The sequence below is a fragment of the Myotis brandtii genome, unplaced genomic scaffold (genome assembly GCF_000412655.1).
Source record: "Myotis brandtii unplaced genomic scaffold, ASM41265v1 scaffold772, whole genome shotgun sequence".
Taxonomy (NCBI): Eukaryota; Metazoa; Chordata; class Mammalia; order Chiroptera; family Vespertilionidae; genus Myotis; species Myotis brandtii.
In genome coordinates this window covers 244,547-258,097 of record NW_005371090.1, presented here as the reverse complement: position 1 = coordinate 258,097, position 13,551 = coordinate 244,547, and the positions used below count along the sequence as shown (strand labels likewise).

At 38.8% G+C, this 13,551-nt stretch overlaps 1 protein-coding gene across 5 annotated transcripts in view; it reads left to right on the top strand.

Moving 5' to 3' along the window:
- The window catches only part of VEZT (vezatin, adherens junctions transmembrane protein), a 63,206-nt gene that overhangs the window by 9,964 nt on the left and 39,691 nt on the right, over positions 1 to 13,551 (top strand). For 3 of the 5 annotated variants that reach the window (XM_014530760.1, XM_014530758.1, XM_014530761.1), the window contains exon 1: positions 2,750 to 2,922. The exons of the other annotated variants lie outside the window; for them this stretch is intronic. In XM_014530760.1, the coding sequence (XP_014386246.1) occupies positions 2,761 to 2,922 (162 nt within the window). In that variant the 5' untranslated portion in view covers positions 2,750 to 2,760. Of the gene's footprint in view, positions 1 to 2,749; positions 2,923 to 13,551 lie in introns of those variants that run through there. 5 annotated transcript variants of the gene reach the window in all.

The window sequence follows — 13,551 nt, the reverse complement described above, 5'->3', positions numbered from 1 at the left end:
CCGGAAAGTCAGGCGGGGAACGTTGGAGTCCGCAGTCACTGGAGCAAGCAAGCCTCCCTGTTAGCTTCAAGCTGCCTGGCTGCCGGCCGCCATCTTGGCTGACAGTTAATTTGCATATCTCCCTGATTAGCCAATGGGACGGGTAGCGGTCGTACGCTAATTACCATGTTTCTCTTTTATTAGTGTAGATTACATATATGTCCTTATCCCTCCCATTGCCCCCCTCTACTCCCTGCTCATGCCCTCACCCCCTAGTGTCTGTGTCCATTGATATGTTTATATGCACGCATACAAGTCCTTTGGTTGATCTCATAAATTTGTTTTATAACATGAATTATAAAAAAATATCTTGAGAAACAAGTCTTCACTTTTTTTTGTCTGGGTCATGTTGTTTCTTCCATTTTGGCTTCTTCACATATCTTCAGAGTTCCAGTTTAGATTTTAACATTTTATCTTGCTCTCTTATACAGTTACTAGAGGCCTGGTGCACAGATTCGTGCACTGGTGGAGTCCCTCAGCCTGGCCTGCACCCTTTCGCAATCCAGGACTCCTAGGGGGATGTTGGACTGCTGGTTTCGGCCTGATCCCCGCAGGCCAGGCTGAGGGACCCCACTGGTGCATGCACCAGGCCTCTAGTATGCATATAAGATCTTGGGTTAATCTCTTCCCGCCCTCTCCACTTTCCTCTGAGATTCATCAGTCTGTTCCATGTTTCCATGCCCGTGTGTTGAGCATCTGAACCCTGGTGGTCAGTGCGTGTCATAGCTAATGGTCAAATGGTTGCTTCGGCTTTTATATATATAGATATAAAGACTTCCATTTTTTAAAAGCCTTGTGGAAAGGCATTAATTAATAAGGGTATCTTGATTGAATCATTTAATTTATTTAAAGTTAGCTTCCCATTTTTTATATGAAGGAGTTATACCAGATCATCATTTAGTATGAAATTATTTTCAAATCTGGTAAGTTGAGTTAGAGTAGGCCCTTAGAGGCTTCCATTAATTAGGCAATACAGGGAGAAATTTTGCTCATTTACAGTCTGTGTTTAGATCAGACACCCTGCCTCAATTTTAGTTTTCTTGGTTCTGTACCAGGGGTTTGTTCCCCGTGTTTCCAGAAGCAAATCATGGCATAAGGATTTAGGAGAAAAGGCCCAAAGCTCAATGTACTCCACAGCAGCAGTGTTAGATAGTGTACTGACTTCATTGCCTCTGGATTTTTAGATTATTGCTTATATAGCTACTAGAGGCCCAATGCACAAAAATTCATGCAAGAGTAAGCCTTCCTTCCCCCGGCTGCCAGCACCGGCTTCCCTCCTTCAGCTGCCAGCAGGCACCTGGGACCTGGGTTGGCTTCCCTCCAGCCCTGGCTTCGTCAGGAAGGAAGTCTGGAATGACGTCCAGAAGACATCTGGTCTGATTAGCATATTACCCTTTTATTATTGTAGATTGAGACCTGTTGTTATTCCCACTATGACAGATCAAAATGTTCAGTAGTTTTTATTTTAAATAACAAACTTGAGGATATATTTATAAATGCAAAGGAAAAAACTTTTATTTTTTAATTTTTAAAATATATTTTTATTAATTTCAGAGAGGAAGGAGAGGGAGAGAGAGATAGAAACATCAATGATGAGAGAGAATCATCGATCTGACGCCTCCCGCACCCGCTTGGGGATCGGGCCCACATTGGGAATTGGGCTTACAACCCGGCATGTGCTCTTGACTGGAATTGAACCTGGGACCCTCAGTCCGAAGGCTGACGCTCTATGCACCGAGCCAAACCAGCTAGGGCCACATTGTAATGTTTTTAGCTGACTGAATCTGGCTACCTATAGTTTATTGTTGGGATTTTGCTCATTAATTCATAACCATTAATATGTCTTTAACACCTTTATTAAAGTGGATTTCCTACTTCAGTGTACATCTACTTTGCCTTGTGTGGGTTTTTTTTACTTTTCCTTACAGATTCTCTTCTTTATCTCTTAACAGAATCACAAATTCTGTCTCCACATTATTATTATTAGGAATAAGGAAAAAAGAAAAGAAGGTTGGATGTGATATACTAATATCCAAACCTCATTTTAAAGTTTATTACATGCTCTTCTCACACCCAACATTTTGCCAATGTGTCTGACCTGGCTCTATTTTTTTTTTTCTAAAGCACTTTAAAATGGTAGTTTTAATTTCTCACCTTGCTTTTGCTCTGCATTCAGTAAGTGCCCAATATATGCCAGTTGACTAACCAGATATTGGTAGGGAGAGCTCAATTCATTATTGCTATCTTCTATTCCCTTAGTTAAGACCAAGTCACTGCTGTTCTTCATTTTCAGTCAGTTGAGTGTATAATCTGTATAAATCAACTTTCTCCCTTTGCATCTCTTCATCTTCCAGTTTATTTTGTTTTGGACTCTATATTGTAATTAAGTACATTTGTATTATTATATAGAAAAAATGTTACTTTTTTAACATTTTGTTGTTTATAACATTCTATATAAAATTAATTGGATGGGATGCATTTCTGGTGGAAATATCAGAAGCCTGTAGTCAGGAAAATTTATGAATTTATATGTCATACCTGCTCCTGGTTTTCAAAAACTTTTATGTAAACACAAATATTAAGTAATATCCTCTTAAAGGCATTTTTTTTAAAACCATTTTCCCTATTACTTTTTCTGCGTTTACTGAGTAATACTGAGTGGCACTGAAGAAAATGTTCAGGTTTTTCAAAGAGCTGCTTCTGATAGGAAAATGCTTAGTAATGATGAAGACACGCCCTCCGGTTCAGTGGCCATTTTCTAGTATAGTTCTGGAGAAACAAGTGGGAACCATCAAAGAAAGGCGTGTACGGATCAAAGAACATGGGCAAGAGGCAGTAAATTTTTCATCTAGGTCAATTGGAGAAATTAGAACTATGCTGTCTGTGAGTAGTTTAATTAGTTGAACTAATTTTTATGGACCCTTTTAGCCTACTTAATCTTTTTGAATTCTATGATTAGATTTTGCTTTGCTGATATTGAGGAACAATTCACACTTGGATTTGGGGCTTTTGGAATAATAATTTAAAAGTTATGTTGAGATGGGCAGGCTACGAAAAGTGTTTCCTATTATTTTGTAATATCTTGAACGTTGCTAGGTACTATTTTTATTATATTAAGGTTTAAGGTGGGGAGGGTGGAAGACAATAAGTGGTTGCTTTCAAATTATACTTTCTGATTGTGTACTGATTAAAGAGAAGTGAAAAATACGTAGAAACAGCATATTGGCAATGTCATTAATAGTAATGGGGAAATTTCTTTTCCTTTGTAGGATTTTGTTAATTATGACAGTTTTAGCGCTTTACTGGTATATATTGAAAGCTTATTCCTTAAAAATAGAGAAAATAGCTACCTTGTATAATTTGGTAATGACAATCTTCCTCATCAGCTTATTTTCTGATGTTCTGCAATTAAGCCTGGAAAGAAATAAGAAAATAGCAATTGACAACAGGAGTTCATCCTTTTCAGTCATATTTTTTAATGATGTTCTATATGTGATAATTGCATTTAGATTTGTAGCTTTAAGCTATAGCTAAAGAGAAAATATTTTAAAAAATATTTTGGTAGCTAATAAATGTTTCCAGGCAAATATTCCTATCAAATCTAATTACTAATTAATTACAGATATCTTTTTCTTAAATATTTTGTTTTGAATAAAAAATCTTTTAGAAGTTCTATTGGAATGGTGGAAATTTTAAAAATATATAACTTAAAGTTAAGTACTTTTTTCTGAAGGAATTAAAATTTATAGAAACATTTAAAGAAAAGTTAACTAAGTAATTTGATAAATTCTGTTAACAAGGGAATGACAGTCAAAGGCTTCTAAATAAGCACAGATTTATATAGGTGTGAAGTCTTCATTAACAAAATTCTACAATTTCAGGTTTCTGTGCCAATGTTTCCTGCCTTCTGCCTTCAGTTAGTAGCTATCTCTAGTTTCCTATTGCTTTTTGTGTTTAAATATACACTTGCACAGATCAAATATCATCTGGCATCTGACAATAGTTGGCATTTTTCAAGACCTAATAGTATGGCTTTGATATAATACATTTTAAATCAAGGAACTGTGTAATAGTTAAGTAGATCATTAGTGGGTGTGGGTTTTTTTTTAAAGAGAGAGAGAGAGAGAGAAAGACTGAGAGAGAGATTTGTTGTTCCACTCATTTATGCATTCATTGGTTGATTTTTGTATGTGCTGTGGCCAGGACTTGAACCTGAAACTTTGGCCTATCAGGACAACACTCTAACCAACTGAGCTGCCGGGCTAGGGAGTTCATTAGTTTTGAAAGAGAAAAATAATTGGCATATCAGGACAACACTCTAACCAACTGAGCTGCTGGGCTAGGGAGTTCATTAGTTTTGAAAGAGAAAAGTACACCGGACCATTCTAATTAATTTGTTAAACTAACAATTCAACACCTTTTTTTTTAAGATCAGCCTATGCTGGGTACCTTTTTCCACATAAATAACATAAAATATATTCTCATTGTAAAAAGTCAGATACAGCCCTAACCGGTTTGGCTCAGTGGATAGAGCGTCAGCCTGCGGACTGAAGGGTCCCAGGTTTGATTCCAGTCAAGGGCATGTACCTTGGTTACGGGCACCTCTCTCATCGATGTTTCTAACTCTCTATCCCTCTCCCTTCCTCTCTGTAAAATATCAATAAAATATATATATTTTTTTAAAAGTCAAATACAGGGAAAGCATCAGCCCTCCCTTAATCCCCCCTTTCCTTCCCCAATTTCTTTCACTTTTCTCCTCACAAGTAACTACTGTAATCCAGAGATCATTTTCAGTATAATTATATTCATATATACATATATGCAAATATATGTCTAATACACATAGAAATGTATAATTTGACTTTTTTAAATGTAAATGGGTTCTTAAATGATTAAAGTAGTCAGTATTCTCATATGTACATTTAACTGACTTCTATAGTTATACCCATAGAACAAATGCATAGTAGAATTGCTAGTTCAGTAGATGCATACATTTATGTTTTCATAGCTATATTCCCACTAATAGTGTATAAAGTATCTATTTCCTCATACCCTTGGCAACACTAAATATGATCAAACTTCTTAATTATTGCCAACTACCAGATAAAATTATCTTTAATTTGCATGTCTTCAATCAAGGTTAAAGTCCAACATGTTTTTTTGTTTGTTTTTTTGTAGATAAGCAGTTTTATTTTAGGGAAAATTTTATGATCTTGTCTTTATTCTTTTTTTTAAATTTCTTTATTGATTAAGGTATGTATGTTCTTTTCCTTTGAACTGCCTATTTATACCCTTTGATCATTTTACAGTTTTTAAAATCTTTTTCTTATTTTTTATATGGGTTTATTGTAAATTCAATCAATTTTATCATATGTGAGCCATATTTTCTCTCCTGTGTCATAAGTTATTTTTTTCTTTTTAATATTAATATTTATTTATTACAATGATTGGGTGATACTGGTCAACATGAACATCTAGGTTTCAGGTGTGGGCTTCTATGTTTACAAGATCTGTATATTACACTGTGTGCCCACAATCCAAAGTCAAATCTCCTGTCACCTTATATTGGGACCCCTTTCTCCTCCCACCCCTATCCCTCTGGCAATCACCACACTGCTTTTGTGTTCGTGAGTTTCAGTTTTATATCCCACACTAGTAGTCCAGTGCAACACGGATTCATGCACATTGACAAAAAATTAATTAGAAGAAGTGTATGTGTATATATATATATATATAAAATTTGTCTAAAGTTTTACATATGTCTCCTTTTTCCCCAATTGGCCCCCCCTGCCCAGTCATTCCCACCCCAGGCAAGCCCCTACTGCCCCAGTGTCAGTGTCCATTGGTTATGCTAAACACCAATCAGAGAAGATATATATGCACCCCTATGTTCATAGCAGCACAATTTACACTAGCTAAGATTTGGAAACAACCTAAGTGCCCATCAGCAGATGAGTGGATTAAAAACTGTGGTACATCTACACAATGGAATACTATACCACTATAAAGAAAAAAAGAAGGAACTTTTTCAGAGAAAGATAAATATCACATGATCTCACTCATATGTGGAATATAATGATCAACATAATTTGATGAACAAGAATAGATCCAGAGACAAATGGTAGGGGGAGGGGGGAGGTTAGAGAGCAACCAAAGGACTTGTATGCATGCATAAGAGTTATTTTTTAAACCCAATGAACTGAACTTGAAAGTAATTTGTAAGAATAGAGTATTATTGTTTTTTTAGTCCCAAGATTCTTTGCAGCCAATTTCCTGGCTTGTGTAATCTGAGGCAAATTCATCTGAAACATAAATGACTGGGAATAAATGTAGATATTATCAGAAGACATGTTGACCTATTGTGAATTTTCTAACTTAATCTGTTAAATGATTTTAAAATTACAAGTCCAGCTTCTAGTTTTAAAAATATACAAATTATACAAAATACTATATTAGACTAAGTTAATGAACTTATTTACTCTAAGTTTTTTGCATTGTAGCAGAGAAAATAATAGATTTGGCTCTTGCTCAGCTGCCTAGGTTCAAATCCTGGCTCTATCATTTATGACATGTCCGAGGCCAAGTTACTTGGTCTTTCCATGCTTGCCTTAGTTTCCTCTTATCTTAAATGAGTTCTGGCTCATAAGGTTATTGCAAAAATGAGATGAGTTAGTCTGTAAAAATGCTTAGAACAGTGCCTGACACATGTTCTCTGCTGCTGTTGTTTGGGAAAGATATGGTGGGGAAGGGGTTAACCAAACAGATGAGAACCTACACTGATATCCTCCTGTGATTAAAAAAAAAAAAATGCATCTGGGTAGTATCAAACAGAATTAGCTGCCTCTGCTGGCATCTCTAAACCAGAGGTAAACTCTGCTGTAGAGGGGGGAACAGGTCAAGGGCCATTTCCAGATTCCCACTACCTATGAACCCCATAGCCTGTGGGAAACTGCAGCACTGGAATACTTGCTTTATTTTGTTTGTGATCTTGTTCATATTAATGCCTGCTATATGGCTCTTTCACCGTTGGTAACTAGATTTCTAAATTGATCTGCCTTTTGATTCTTCTTCTTTGCATTTTATACCTGAAAATTTCCCTCTGGTTTCTGCCTGAATTATTCCTAATTGTTACTTTGTTAACCCAAGTCTAATAAATATAGAACTCTCTTAAGGATGAGTCAACAGAAAAATCATGGAGCCTATAGATCATAAGAATACCAGTTCTATGAAGGTTTGAAGGAGTTGCCACTCTTCAAAATATATTCATGGGCGGGGTGGAGTGGGGGGCAGGGGGGAGGAAAGATTCAAAATTTGTGTTTCTAGATTCAAGGGACTAAAGCCACCAGTGAAAGGGGGATAATTTGAGATGAGGACAACCTGGTGCTGCCCATGTGCCCTCCCCTCCAGCATGGCCTGCCCCCTTCTGAGGATCTATGAGTGTAACAAACTATCTTTTCAATGGCAGTTGTCTCCTAATCTGTTGGCCTCACCACACCTGAATAATAACCTACATTTTAAAACATCAAGATGAACTTGAGAGAGAAGACTTGGTTGTTCCTTCTAGATCTCCTTTTTCCTCAAAGAGGCAATTTTGTGTTTTGGTTAAGGGTGTGGGCTTTGGAGTCAGACCAGTTAGCTTCACATTCTTCTGGGTAACATTGGACAAGTTATTTAACCTCCATATGCCCCAATTTCTTTCTAAAATATGAATAGCAGTATTCAGAAGTTTGTTAGGAGTAAATTGGGTATTATAAAACATGCTTAACTGTAATGCCTAAGCATATAAGCAACTCAACAAATGTTAACTATTTTTACTGTTAACCTTATTATTTTCCAGCTTTTCACTACTCTTTTCCAAAATACTGATCTCTCTTAGGGCCCTCTCGTCTTCTCATACTATGTATTACCTCTAACTGAGCTTACCTACTCCAGATTTCCATAACTATATGCTACCATATTGATTTGTCGCCATACCTATTTGCTAAAAACTCAAATCTCTACATTCAAACTAGGCTGATCTCCAGAATCTTTAGGTCCAGATACTTTAGGTCCAAGTTATTCACATTTGAGCATCTCACAGGTACCTCTAACTCATCACCTTCCTCTTCAGATTTGTTGCTCTGCCATTATTTTATATTTTAGTAAATAGCACCACCTAATAGTTCAAACCAGAAATCTAGGAATCATCTTGGTCCCTCCATTGCCAACCACTTTCAGTCATAAGTGGGTACTAAATTGGGGGTGGGGGAAGCGATTCACAAACTAAAGAATGTTTGTTACATTTGGGGAGAGTGAGTAGGGGTCAGAGGTAGGATAAAGAAAGTTATTTCACATTTTATATCTTTTTGTACTGTTTACATTTTTAAAAAATTTTTTTATTGATTTCAGAGAAGAAGGGAGGGAGAGAGATAGAAACATCAATGATGAGAGAGAATCATTGATCGGCTGCCTCCTGCACACTCCCTATTGGGGATTGAGCCTGCAACCCAGGCATGTGCCCTTCACTGGAATCAAACCCAGGACCCTTCAGTCCCCAGGCCGACGCTCCATCCACTGAGCCAAACCAGCTAGGACTGTACTGTTTGCATTTTTAACTCAAAAATAAAACAAAAAAATCTGTGAAGTTGAGCAGTTGAACTTCGTTCCCTTTTTATAACTAGGGAAAAAGTTAACTTTTTCTTGAGCATCCCCAGAGAGAAGTTAATGGCAGAAAACTACTATAACTCTGGTGCCTGACGTATAATAGGTGCTCAATAAATATTTGATTAGTGATAAATGAACAAATGAAGCTTGTCATTTAAGTTTCCTTTTTTCTAGCCAGTGGAATGCTGTTAGCACTGAGTCATTGACATCTAGAAAACTGAGCAGATACTTTGTGAGGAACCAGAATCAGAACTTGGCCAGTAGTTGTTACAGACTACAATTTGCTTTTCTAAAAGGGTATACAGCCCTGAGAGTAGCTGTGATTAAAAGAGGATTTTCCTGAAACATAGTGGCCTACCTGAAAAGTACCAGACCACTCAGTATTTTTGTTGGTATTGTTGAAAGCCAGTATACCATGGTCTTATCAGAAGTATCATAGAATAAAACTTTTTAACAAGGATCTCATCTGTTTTGTTTTCTCCCCTGTGCCCAGATATTACCTTGCACAAAGAAGATGTTCAGTTAATGTCTATTATAGAATAGGCTACCTAATTCTTCCATGTTTGGCCTGTTCTTCTCTCTTGGCTAGAACTGAAAGGTTACAACTTGTTCTACCTGTGAGGGTTTAAAGCAGTTTAGAAGAGAGCCTAATAATAAAAGCATTTACCCCTCACCTTTCCCTCCATTTCTACACTAATCTTCCTTCTTTATTTTTGTTATTCCTCACTGGAGGATATTATTCCATTGATTTTTAGAGAGAGTGAAGGGAGGCGGAGACAGAGTGTGGAAGGGCTGAGGATCAAACCAAGGTATGTGCCCTTGACCAAATCGAACCTGGGACCCTTCAGTCCACAGGCCATTCTATCCACTGAGCCATACCAGCTAGGGTTTTTTTTTTTTTTTTTTTTACGTCAGAGAGGAGGGAAAGGGATAAAGAGAGAAAGAAACATCAATGATGAGAGAGAATCATGGATCGGCTGCCTTCTACACTCCCCTTTCTGGGGATCAAGCCTGCAACCTGAGCCCTGAATGAGAATTGAACCATGACCTCCTGGTTCATAGGTTGACGCTCAACCACTGAGCCATGCTGGCCAGGAATCTTCCTTCTTAAATGCAAACCAGCAATAAAGGTATTGGCACTTCTGCAGAATGCACCATAAATCATGCAGAAAATAAACAGTGCTTTAGAGTGGTTCAGACTTTATATACCATTAGAGTGGGGTCTGATATGTTTAATGGGGGAGGGGGTGCAGAAGTATAAGTAGTCTAGGATTTAAATGAGTCATTTTCTTGAAATGCTTGTTCAGCAAAAATGTTGGTGTTTTCCTGTCTATTTTTATTTATTTTTTCTTACAAGAATATGTTTCAACCATCAGAACAATCTTAGCACAACCAAAAACTCTTGGCTATCATTCATTTAGCAAAATTTTTCTGGTACTATGATGTGTGTTTTCTGTCAGCTGAAATTTACAGGAATCGTTAACCACAAGGATTTCCTGAGGAGAAGCTCCCACATGCTGTGTCTGGGGTTTCTCATATTTCTTTTGGCAGCAGTAACATTCTCCAATACTACAGAATTATATTTTGAGTTTAGTGCTGATGATTTCTCTTCAAGAAAACAGCTTAACTGAAACATTTGTGGTTCTATTTTGCTTGAACCAAGGAAGAAAAGTTATAATAGAGAAAATTACCTATCACCACCTACTCTGCCTTACCCTCTGCACACACACAAAATCCCTTCTAAAGCTGCCATCAACCTATAATAATGCTCACTATGTGATACATAGAAATATCTATTAGTCTAAAGCCTAATAGCCCCAAACCTTCAAATATATGAATGAGGGCTGATACAATAGGGAGCTTCACCTTGCTCTTGTAAAAGAAAACAAAAAATAAGTTATTTTATATTGGACAATCAGGTTTTAATACCAAGATATTATCTGCCTTTTTCACTTTTACTCTCTTGTGAATGTTCAGGGTATGAAAAACTCATCAATATGGCTATTCTTTGATAATACGATTATCAGAAAAGACTTAAATTACTATTCCCTTTCCAACTGGACATCTGTTTAAGGTGTGATTTTCTTTATATACTTCATCCAAAACAATAAATTGCAGCAGAATGAATGCAGAAGCAAATACAAGAATCCAGCTATCTCCTATTAAACCAGACAGTAAAGAGATTTGCAAAAATGTAAAACAATCCACTCTTCTCAATTCCTTCTTTTTCTCCACTTTGGAAAAAAAGCATTTTTCATTAAAATTACATTATTTACATTAATGCTGTATATTCTGCACATCAGCTAAGCATTCGTACTCAGTTTGGATCACCCATAGTTGATCTTCAAATATTGCCTTGAATTACTCAGTCTGTGTTTTCAAACTGAACTGTGAACCATCAGAGCGGCAAAAGAACAAGAATGCTAGTTCACTTGGATGATCTTTTGAAAAGTTTACATACTTAAAAAAAACAACAACTTGTTTTTAAGGCAGTAGAATTCTTTCTTCAAATGAACTTCCATGGGGAAGAACAATAAATAAGATGGATCAAAGTAGAGTTACACTAATTCAAGGGTCATCAAACTTTTTCTATAACAGGCCAGATAGTAAATATTTTAGACTTTGTGGGCCATATGGTCTGTGTCTTAGCTTTGCTGGTATAGTACAAAAGCAGCCACAGATAATACATAAATCAATGAGTGTGGTTATATTCCAATAAAACTTTTATTTATGAAAATTTTAACATAATTTTTATGTATCACAAAATATTAGGCTTTTGATATTTTCTCCAACGATTTCAAAATGTAAAAACCATTTCTTGTTCCCCAATCATATAAAAATAGGCATAGAAGGGAGGACAAATCTAATCCAATAGTTTTAGTTTGCTGATTCCTGTCCTAATTAAAGACTCACTTGAACTCGTAAGGCACACTCTTGACTGCTAACTGTTCTTTGGGAAGAGGCTTGGGGGTGGGGATGAGTCCAAACTTCTTTTTATGCAAATTATAATGCTGTGTCAGCATTGGCCCCAATGTCCTTTTCTTTTCCAGTTTATGTCACAGCTCACAGAATAGCAAAATAGAATATCTATAACATAGATTTTTTTTCCTTAGGTGATTAAACAGAAGAGCAATAATGAATACTTTGTATTCCAAATACAGGGTAGGCCTGAGTGAATCTGTTTTTTCAACTATGAAATGGGAATAACAATAGATGATGGTGATGATGATACATTTTATAGAGTTTACTAGAAGCCCCATACATGAAATTTGTGCAAGAGTATGCCTTCCTTCCCCCGGCTGCCGGCACCAGCTTTCCTCTGGCACTTGGGACCCAGGCTTCCCTCTCAGCCCCAGCTTTTTTGTCCGGAAAATCGTCCTGTCTAATTAGCATATTATGCTTTTATTATTATAGACTAGTGGCCCAGTGCACAAAATTCATGCACTGGAGGGAGGTGTCCCTCAGCCCGGCCTGCACCCTCTCCAATCTGGGATCCCTTGGGGGATCCCTCTCACTATCCGGGACCACTGGCTCCTAACCGCTTGCCTGCCTGATTGCCCCTAACCGCTTCTGCCTGCCAACCTGATCACCCCCTAACCGCTCCCCGGCCAGCCCAATCGCCCCAACTGCCCTCCCCTGCTGGCCCGATTGCCCCCAACTGCCCTCCCCTGCCGCGACCCACCTCCTCCACTGGGACTGGCCTCCTCCATGCCGCGTGGAGCCGCAGGACCCCCAGGAATCACTACGTGGAATGGCCGCTGGGCCCCGCCTCCACTGTGCGCATGGCCATCTTGTGGCAGTCATCTTGTGACGACATCTCACGTGAGGGTTACCTAGGCTTTTATTAGTATAGACTAGAGGCCTGTTGCATGAAGAGTTTCGTGCAATAGGCCTTCCTTTCCCCTGGCTGCTGGCACCGGTTTTCCTCCGGCACCCGGCACCCAGGCCTTCGCTCTGGCCGGGCTCCGGCCGGAGCCGGCCCCGGAGCCATGAGGCTTCACTGTGCCGCCGGCCCCGGGGGCATGAGGCTTCACTGTGCTGCCGGCCCCGGGGCCGTCAGGTTTCACTCCACCGCTTGGAGCCTATGTATGCAAATTACCCGTCATCTTTGTTAGGTTAATTTGCATACTCTCCTGATTGGCTGGTTAGCATAGCGAAGGTACGGTCAATTTACATGTTTGTCTATTATTAGGTAAGATTGTGAGCCTTATCTAAGATGATGCATGTAATGCTTAGTTAAGCTTTTGCCACATAGTATTGTGTCAGCTATGTTGCTATCTGTTGTTTTGGTGATAGTTGTTCTTGTATCTCTGACACCTAACATAAGGTCTTTTTAAAATATTAAATACTAGAGGCCCGGTGCACAAATTCGTGCACCAGTGGGATCCCTCAGCCTGGCCTGCAGGATTGGGCCGAAACCAGCTATCCAACATCCCCTGAGGTGTCCCAGATTGTGAGAGGGTGCAGGCCAGGCTGAGGGCCCCTCCAGTGCATGATCAAGGCAGGGATAGTCGCAGGAGGTTGACCAGCCAGGGTGGGACCATGGGAGGGCTCCAGGGTGTGTCCAGCCCATCTCACTCAGTCTCGATCAGCCGGACCCCAGCAGCAAGCTAACTTGGTCAGAGCGTCTGCCCCTTGGTGGTCAGTGCACATCATAGCGAGAGGCTGAACAGCATATCATTAGTATATTATGCTTTGATTGGTTGAACGGTCGACCAGTCGACCAGACACTTAGCATATTAGGCTTTTATTATATAGGACTAGAGGCCTGGTGCACAAAATTCGTGCACGGGTAGGGTCCCTAGGTCTGGCCAGCGACCAGGGCCGATCAGATCAGGGTCTTCCAGCTGCCAGCTGGGGCCTTCCTTC